The following is a 10,279-nucleotide window of genomic DNA, read 5'->3' as shown; positions in this document are numbered from 1 at the left end:
TTAGGACGGAAAGCTGAGATGGGGACTTAGATGAGAGGAACATCATTTGCTGAAAACACTCTATCACAGCTGTGTATCTGAACCTAAAACCTCATACATGCTGTTATAATGACACTAACCTTATTATTCTACATCAGGATAACAGTGATTTGATTACTAGTAACTTTTGCCTACCTGCTTTTGTGGAGGCATATATTTTTGGGAAGGTACTGCATCTCTCTAACTGCAAGAATCCCCAGAACAGCACTGACAGTGTTTTGTGCTCATGTGGCAAGACACCTGTGTGGGGGTAGTGACAGCAATCAGTTGTGAAGCTGCGAGCAGGACTTTGTGGTGAGCAACATAAGGCTTAGACAACAGTGGGGTCATCAGCTCAGAGCTTCAAACTGTAGTGATGCCCTGCCATGTAACTGCACACAAATGCTGCATGTAGAGCTGCAGAACAGGCTTCTGCAAATACTATGGCTATAAGCTGAACAACTGAGAGAAGGAGGAGGAAAGAAAAAGAAAGCAGCCAGGATTTGGTTAGATGCACAACACCCATCTGTAACCTGGAAGCTGTCAAGGGTCCTACACAAAACTTGTTTTCCATACCCTGGCTACTGCAGGTCTCTTCTCCTGCATGACAGTGGGGCTGCACTGTCCTGTTGTGTGCCTAGGCAGGAACTGAAGTGATGAGGGAAACCTACAATTTGATCTTGGGGCAGGTGTGCCGATGTGGGTGTGGAATCTGCAAAAAGCCCCAGAGAACAAGAGCCATGGAGGGCAGCTTGCAGGCAGATGTGTTTTGTTGGGTTAGACCCAGTTCCTGGCCACTACAAAGATCTGACAAAAGATGAATATCTCAAAGGTAGTAAGTAGAACAAATTGTCTGGCACAAACAATACTTTATTTCTTTGTGTCCCTCATGAAAAAAATGGCTACTGCATTTAAATAATGCACTGACATAACGTGCACTGGCGAGTGTAGGTGTTTTAATTTCACAGATGCTCTCTCACTGCTCAAGCAGCACTGTGGTGGAGGGAGGCTGCCCTCATACAGCAGGTGCAATATGAAAAAAATGCTTGCTGGGCAGCTCCAAGGATCTGTACCTCACATCACACCTGTGAGCAATATGACTTGCTGCCCTTAGTCCTGATACATGCTCCTGCACATCCGCAGCCAGGCCTGCAGTTTGTCTCAAGCTTCTTGGACATCTTCAGAAAGGCAGGTCCCTGCTCTTCTTATTTCTGTGTCTTGAGGCACACGTTGCATGTCATTTAACACATTACTTTTATAAAACTATGACCAGTATGTTAGGAATAGTGTTGTATACAGAGTGCAAGTGAGCTGGAGGTAAGCCAGCTGGATCGTGTGTTACTTTGCATGTAAAGTGTTAGTGGAGTGCAGCGTCTCACACCATGCATCAGCAGGCATGCAGTGGAGGGGGCAGTTGGTATGTGTGTCACCTTCGTGCTGGAGTGGTATGGGATGCTGAGGGGCTAGGTGCCCATGTTCATCGCCTTGGGCAGTGCTGAGGCTCTCCAGAGCTACTCAGCGAGGGATCTCCTCAAAAGATCATTAAAAAGTTGTGTGCGATAATAATGCCAACTCCTAAGTAAATAACACATGGCATAAAAAGCTAGATGGGCATTTATGGTGCTTTCTCTGGATTTATGCTTTAGCATAGAACCATTTTGTAGCAAAACCTAGAGCAAGAGCATCTATGCTTGTGTTGCCTGCCTAGTAACGACAGAAGAGAATTTGTTAGGGTTCTAGGCAGCAACAGTAAGATGTGCTTACAGGCAGGAGAAAGTAGACTGCAGCCCATGTTGTCTTCACGTGCTATAGGAGTTCAGGCATGGCTACACAAAATGGAGAAAGAAAATGCACTCTGACAGGGGAGTATCTCCTAAAAATGCACAGGGAATGATAATGATGTCTTCTTTGCAGCATGCAAAGAGGCAGAGACTAAGAAATCACTTATCATTCAACATGTTGCCAGTTATTATGATTGTACAGGACAGACACCCTCTGTGACATCAGGAATTGGTCATGGTTGATGGCTGAATAAAGAAGAAAGTAAATCTCTGACAAGTCTGCCTTCACTTACCTGCTGGGTCACTCAGGAGTGCTGTTCATCAGGCCAAGTGTTAAAATGATGTTTTGTGAGCTTGTTGGGAAGTCATGGCGAGATCTGGATTTTGCATAACTGCGATTCTTACCAGGCAATATTATTTCAGTAAACTGGAATCTTGTACTCAAATGCATATTGTCATGACTGCTGAGGTTTCAGTGGCTGATGTAGTTGTACACAGATACTTCATTACCAGAAATTAATTTGTCTTGCAACGACCTTTAGGAACTTCTGATTTCAGCTCTTCTGTCCTCAATAGGAGCTGACTTCTCTTATTACTCCTTCAGAGCTCTGAAGCTACAAAGACAGCTGAGCACCATCTGATGTTCTCCATCATGAGGCACTGTCTGTAGTCTGATAAAAATGATGATGTATCTTCTTGGAGTGTAATTAAGATAACTGCCAATATTACCTAAATGGATTGCTATTAGCTCGAAACGGCGGTAATTGATTTTTTGCAACCAGTCAGAATGTAGCTCTCTCTCTTTTTATGCCTTCCAAAACTGTCATAGTGACACCAATAGTCATCAGTCATACTGATAGAATTTATATCACATATAACATATATAAAATCAGCAGAGCGTATTATCATACAATAAATGCTTTCTGTTAATGAGATAAACCACTTACAGAAGAGTATCAGTGGAATACCATGCTGCTGTGCCAGGCCTTCTGACTGTTCCCCAATAGGTGGCTGCTGTACTGCTTGTTCACCCTGCAGACTGCATTAATCTCTTAACAAGCACTCCTGAGTGACAAACCTCACCTTTTGTCAATTGACTTAATAGCAATTAATTCAATTGACAAGTAACAATTAAATAGCAATTAAGTCAATTGACAATTGCTTTTTGTCTGATCTAGCACACCTTAATGACATTTTGCACTTCTTGCACTGCAAAAGATTATTTAAATAATTTTAACTGAGCTACTGATGTCACTACAGAGACTGTTACTTTTCACTTTTTCTATTTTTTTTTGCTTTGCACAACTCTCCTTGAAGTCTGTTTGGAAGGAACTCATTGTTCCAGCACTCATGTGCTCGAGTTGTTTGATAAAAAAGAAAAAGCTCTCTGTTGCATAAAGATACAAATTAGACTGAAATATATAAATGTTATCAAAAAGTTGATTTCTCTTCTGATTCCTGTTTATATTACACTGGTGTGTGGTACGTATACCTTGTATACCTTTTACATATACATGAATAAAATGGCAGGTGAAGATACCTATTCCCATTTAATGTTTATTATGAAAGTGATTTTAACAAAATTTTTATTACATGCTTCATTTTGAGCTTTGACATAGAAAACAAAGCTATTAATATACAGAGGCAAAAGGAAATGTATTTTCTTATAAGGTACATTTACAACATTTTCTACTATGAATCTGACAGTAGTGTTAAAATATTGGTAAAGCTTAGATCACTATTTTAGTTTCTAAGTATCAAATTTTGTACAGTTATTCACTGTCTTTGCTCTAAATTACCGTGGTACATTTCATACAGGAATAGCTGTTTGTACATAATTTACATTGATAATAAAGCTTAGAAGTCGTAGCAGCATCTAAAAGGGCTTAGTTCAAAATGTCACTCATGACCAGTGATTTAGACATAGCAAATTGGTACAGAAATCATTATTACGCATCCAGGTATTTTTCCTCAAAATCTAGTCTACCAGAAATTCCTGCTTAATACATGATGGATGCGATCATAGTGAACGTAATGTAGGTAAAAATCCCATAGATCTCAGTGACAATTTTGCCTAAAAAATGCTCATGAGCTCATCCAGTATGTTATTTTATCACTTCCACTGCTACCTATGAGCACAGAGATACCATACCTTTCCTTGTCTTTATGCTATATTTGGTGATAATCGTTTGAATTCCCTTGTATTTCTGAATTTTGTGTTGTTTCTTACCCTAGTAAGAACTAGCACTAACTTTAAAATACATATTCTTTATATGATGTGAAAATGGTAAGCACTTCAGAATGACACTTGATAGTCAGTTCTGTGAAAATTAGCAGGTTAAGTTGCCCCAGAAAATTCTTTCTATTATGCTAGTGAGACTGCAGAAATAAGAAGAGCAGTAGTCTGGAAGGATGTATCTGTCTACTGACCACATGCCAGTGCCCTATAAGTACCTTTTAAATCATCTGTTAAGTATCTGCTGCTGTCAATGCAAATTAGCGGCCTTTCTAAGGTATAAAACATAGAAAACAATATTTACAAAGTAATTTTAATTAAAAAAGTAATAAAAACAAACTAAAAAAGATATTTTCACAATCATTAAAATAAAGTTTAATTAAGCAAAGCCACTTTTCCTAGATATTTAGAAATTCAGCTAAAGTTGAATTGCAGTTGTTTGTAGATCTTTAAACTTATCTCACCTTTCTGAATACAGATGGTTTAAATTATTACATCTAAAGGTACTTCTGTACATTTTACTCTTGTATATTACATATTACTTTTATAGATTAAAAAGTTTAGTGATGAAACAGAATAAATAAATGAAATAACAAACTGGAATTGTATATATTCAGATTCTTTGATAACTATTTTTTTTTTACTTTAAGAGTTTATTTCCCACTTTGTTTCTATTCAGATGAAAAGTGTTAGAATAAAACACAAGACTTCTCTCTGAATTCAAGTCTGATACCAAGGAATACGTTTATATTACCTTACAGAAATTTATTTCCCTTCTTCCATAAATTCTTAAGGGAGACAATTTTTTTTTTCTTCATTGCAAGTGCTTACAACAGTCTCTCATCCTAGAAAACTATTTTATTAATGTCTTAAAGTATTGAGAGTCTATAGAACCTCTCCAGTTACTACCATTCCTGTCAAAGAGTGGTTTTAAATTATGGAAAAAAATGCAACTACTCGGAATCATGACACAGGTACACATAACAGCATGTTGCTCGTTCCCATCATGCAGAAAAGGGGAAACCCAGACTCCTGAGGTGGCTGAGGAATTTGCCACTGAATTCAGTTATTGAAGATTTCACTGCAACTTCATTTTTTTAAGAGCACTCAAAGGTATTTAGAGTCCAGACACGGGTGCTGTCACAGACCAGAATCATACCACTGCTTCTGCTCTTGAAGATTAGAACATGTTATCTACAAGATTAAAACTGGGTTGTTTGTACATAAGACTGATCTGAGAAATTTGAAATTGTTGGACACTTACAAAGGGGAATGGGGTGAGGTTTGACTTTCGTATTCGAATGTTTAATGCACATAAGCATGTTTCTTGTTCATGTGGCATCATCTGTTCATTCTGCATATAGACAGAGGTCCACAGATGAGCTGTTCTCTTTAAAAAACATCTGACAAATCAAAATGCAGACTCTGAGAGCTCTGCAACCAAACCTATCTTTACTTATGTTGGTCTAAAACAACATTAAGGTAAAATTAGCTTACTAGAGTAACCTTACTTAAAGCTAACGTGAGGCTGATGTATAGGAAGGATTGGTCTAAATCTTCAGTATGTCTAACACACTGTGATTTCACTTTATTGTATGGGGGAGGCACAATAAGGAAATAATTTTCTTTTGAAAAGTCAGTCATCAGGTAAAAATCTAATACATGATGGAAATCTAATACACGATGGAACACATTCCAGAAGGCAGGGCAGGAAAATGGGCTGAAAGAAGACTTCAGTGGCTTTAAACCCAGTTTCAGGGACCTAAATCTTCAGGCAGTATAAATCTTACTGCTGCAGGTAAGATGTAGGCAGCAATCTCCTACTGAGCACAGAATCCCAGTGGTCCCTGTACTCAAGTGACACACACAAGCACCTTGCTTACAGCAATCACTAACAAGCACTTTCACGGCATGACTTACGGCTTGATTAGCGACATCTGACTGTTGCAATCTCCTGGATTGCAGCAGGTGTGCAGGCTGTTATTTGGTGGCACATGAGAATGCTTAGGGATGATTCACCACCACCTTGCTAAAAATAAGTGCAGTATTTAAAGCAGGAGGAGAGATTTAAAATGTTAAGTGCTACAGGTGCAGCTTTTAAGGATATAGGCATTTGCAAATTGAAAATAAAAAGCTTGGCTTGTTTGTGATGTAGAATTGGGTGATCACCAATGGACACCCCTTCAGCCTTCCCAGAGTAACACAAATGTGTTGTTGAACCTATTCTGGACACAATGTGAAATTCTGCAACAATAGATAGAGGGAGGTATTTATTGAATATGCTTAAATGCACTATTTCACATCTAGGGTAAAAGCCAAAAATTTCTGCCATATGTCAATTCATTTCATGAAGCTAGTTTTCTTAAAGAAGGCAGTATTTCACCTTGTATGTTTTCTGATTTCTAAATTTATCTAAATCTTTTCCATAGAAAATGACATTCCTTGTTGTTATGCTGTTATAATACAGTAACAATATGCTCTCTAACTTCTTACAGTAAAAACACCCTATGCTACGTTAACAAATGAAGAGCTCAGCTCACCTTTTCTTTGGTGAATGCCAATTTCTGTAACTGTAAATCTAGTATGAAAAATCCTTATGTCCTTCTGAAACTGTTAAGATGTTCTTGGATAAGGTTTGTCAAAGCATTTTTTACTTTCAGAGCTCATGTAAAAATTATGTGCTGTCATAAAAATCAGCTGAAATTGGTTCAGAAGATCCTATATACCACTTGCCAGTATTTTTTTCATGAGAAATTTGCATATTCAGTGGCATTTCTATGCTAAGCTGCATGCAGTGGCTCGTGAAACTCCTATGTATTCAGAAGCATTTAACTGTATAATTTTGAAGGCTAAATTAATCTCTTTCACTGTTCTCAGCAACACAAATTCTGCATTTGCTACAGAAGTCACTGAGTGCTCTGTCCTGACTGTGGAGTCCATGCACTCATGTGGCTCCAGGGAGCATGGGCTAACACACACATCTGAAGTTGTCTGTCAGAATGAATTAGACAAAACAGAGTTTTTGTCTAATGTGGTTGTAATTGAGGGTGAGTTGTATCAAAACAAAACAAGGCTAGTTCTTTCTATATTCACCTCTCACAGCTGTACCAAGGTCCCAGTAACAGTGGCCACAACCAGGACAAGCCTGTGTTGTAGTTGCTGTGTGGCACTGGACTTCTCATGCAGCTAAGAACATGGAAAATGTCACAGTGCTGCCAGTGGTTTATGGACCTTTCAGGGCAGTTACTTTCAGCCCTGATCTAAAGAGAAAGCTTAACAGCCTTTAAAACATAATCTGTATGGAGCTGTTACGTTTGGAAGCAAGGGTTAATATATAAATATATAGAGTTAAAGGCAAAGCTCTTCAAAGACTGCAGATCTACAAGTGAAAAAACTGAGTTGCTAGACTAAGTTGAAACCATTTAGGCACAGAAAAGAAAAAAAAAATCTTCTTCAACAGAAAAGGAAAGAAGGCAAGCAAAAATACAAGATGGCCAAGTAGAAAAAATCAACAAAATATTTAAGGTATCTCTTAGAAATGGCGTATTCAACCAGTTGTAGCCAACAGAAAACAACTTTGTAAACTTAAACAGCACTTGCTCAAAGACAAAAGTTAACCGTAACAACACTTAATGTATGTCTTTGAGAGCATCCAAGGGTAATTTAAATGACAGGGTAGAGATAAAAAAACAAACAAACAACAGTTATAATAGTCTTTTTCTGAAAGGATGTTGGCATGATAGTTAATTTATGCATGTCATAAACTTGTAGGATCAGAAAAGAAAATTATACGAAAGAGGAAGGGACTTGAAGATAAAGAGGCTACTCCCCCACTGAAATTAGCTTCTGTGTCAGGAAACAGGAGGAAACAGGATTTATCATCGTCTTAGCCCCCAGGCACCTGTCACTCTGTGAGGAAGGCCTGACCACAAGGCTAATGCAATCTTGCAGACTGTACAGTCCTCATGTTTGCCGAGGACTGTGGCTGCAAATTTGTGATAAAAGGGAGCGTTGGGTCTCTGATGCCTGCAGGGCCTGACCTCCAACTCATCTAACTGGGGTTCAAAACTTTGTCCCCCCACTGCCCCCTTGGAGCTTGGGCCCGCGGCAGAGGTATGTTCCAGCATTTTTGAGCTGGCAGATCTGACATTTCCTCCTTAGTAAGCTCCTCGCAGGTATGCTGTCCTCAGGGGTAACTCTGCTCCTCTGGGTATGAGGGGTGCCGAAGAAAGAGGTAATAACTGACCCTTTACTGCACAGCAGTTGCATCTAAACAGATGTTAATTTTCTTGGAATAATACGTTAAAAGAGAATGCCCCAAACTAAACCATTATCCTGTGTTATAAAACTCTAAAAGGCTTCAGTTTGGTGTTAACAGAAGTGACAAGCACTTGGAGAAGTCATTTAATCGTCTAAGCAAAGTTACAGATAGATACGAGTAAATAGTGTGTGTGGGAGTAAAGATTTAAGCATGAATAATATTTACAGTAACTAAAGATAACATTACTAATGTACCCACAAATAGAAGTATATATTTATATGTTTATATATTGTACTTAATTAGATGCTCTATTAAGGGAAAGAAAAACAGAACACTACTTTTGTTGCTGTTGTTCATTTCTCATCTATCCTATTTTAACTGCCTCCAAAGGGACCAACTGTTGTATAGAATTCATTAGCTCAATCCATTTCAACGCTATTGCAGACAGCTGGAAAACCTCTGAAAAAGTTTAGAAGAGTACAGACAAAAACGTTAGGATATGGGACTCAATCGTACTTAATTCATAAAACAAAATTAAACATTTTTCTTTGTTTTTTTTCTTTTTTCCTTCCCTTTTGATTTCTACTTGGACAGAGGTTCCACTAAGCCACAAATGAGAAATAATGAAATTTAGATTGTTTTGTTTTCTTCTAAAGATTCAAATATAAACTTCAAGTGCAATTCAAAATCCAAGTATTATTTATACTACATACTCCTTTCTACAACAGAACTTATCGGCAGGTAGTTTAATCAGATTTGAATAGATGCCTTATTTGCTTTGCAGAAAACTACTTTTGAATGAAAAATAAAAAAATAGAAAGAATATTTTCTACATAATGTAGTTTTGAATGGAAACTGAAGATACACTAGTGCAGACACAAATTTTATCTTCAACTTAGATGCGCTCAGGGATCCACATTTTTTTTTTGTAGTAAAAATTCCATTTAGAACATTGGCTGTTAATGATTATAAAACATTGTAGGTATTCTTCAATATACAACTGAAAATAAAGACTGCAAAAAAGAGCCTTCAAATTACCAAATGTTTCTACTATGGAGGAGAGACAATATTCAACAAGAATGCAAAATAACCCCAAACTGAATACCACTATTTGTATGGTCGTAGAAATCTGGAAACTTTTGATCGCAGTAGCTTTATAAATGATCTTGGAAACATCTCTTTTGACTCTTGTGCTGTGTACTTGAAATAGTTTTGTGGATGTGCCAGTACATCAAAGAGAGCTTTAATCAGTTTCTTGTCCTACGAGACAGCATATATGTTAGATAAAAATACTGTTTGGATTTTTTTTCTGCACATCTTTTAAAATTAATGAACAACAATCTTTTTTTTTTTTCTTTTTGCAAAACTTGACTCTGGGTAAAGCAATATAAGGAAACTACTTAATGTTGTGTGGAATTTTACACTGATGAATCTGTCTACTGTGCCTTTTTTAAATTTTTTTTCCAGTTAGTGTTCCTGGAAGGTATGGAATTGAGCGTGTAGCAGCTGGGTTAACCACAAACCAGCTGTAGAAGATTGGCATTAGTACTGCAAGCTACCTCTGGCTGCCCTTCCAGCCTCTTTAATGCTGTTGTTCAGGGCCTTCCCTCCATGAGGGTAAGAGAAGGCTGGTCTCCAGCAACATTTATCTCTTTAAAGACCTTCTCCTGCACTTTGGTAAAACCTTGATTCAGAGAATCAGCTGAGCCTGTGCCTGAGTCTCTCAGCACAGGAGTTGAAACCTGAGTGACCTCAAAACTCTAGTCAGTGAGTATTTGCAGGGTTGGAGCAGGGATGGCCAGGAGAGCTGGCTGTTAATCAGCTCCTCTCCTTCTAAACTACACGTTCAGCAGGCTCAATTTGGCCTTCTGTTTCTTCCTTTTTTTTAAAAAAAAAAAGTTTTCATTAACTAGTTGTTATAGGTGGCAGCCCAGCAGCCTTTCCCCACAATTCTCTCCAATTTGTTGCTTATATTTTTTGAAA

General features: G+C 38.0%; 1 protein-coding gene across 11 annotated transcripts in view; it reads right to left on the bottom strand.

Annotated features, from left to right (window-relative positions):
* Window positions 1-3,342: 3,342 nt before the first annotated feature.
* Window positions 3,343-10,279, bottom strand: part of SCUBE1 (signal peptide, CUB domain and EGF like domain containing 1) — a 213,891-nt gene continuing 206,954 nt past the window's right edge. For all 11 annotated transcript variants that reach the window (XM_035540961.1, XM_035540960.1, XM_035540959.1 and 8 more), the window contains one exon: window positions 3,343-9,556. In XM_035540961.1, the coding sequence (XP_035396854.1) occupies window positions 9,404-9,556 (153 nt within the window). In that variant the 3' untranslated portion in view covers window positions 3,343-9,403. The remainder of the gene's footprint in view (window positions 9,557-10,279) is intronic.

The sequence above is a fragment of the Cygnus atratus genome, chromosome 1 (genome assembly GCF_013377495.2).
Source record: "Cygnus atratus isolate AKBS03 ecotype Queensland, Australia chromosome 1, CAtr_DNAZoo_HiC_assembly, whole genome shotgun sequence".
In the NCBI taxonomy this organism is placed as follows: domain Eukaryota; kingdom Metazoa; phylum Chordata; class Aves; order Anseriformes; family Anatidae; genus Cygnus; species Cygnus atratus.
Note: the sequence above shows the minus strand (reverse complement) of the source record. Positions and strands in the feature narration are given on the sequence as shown.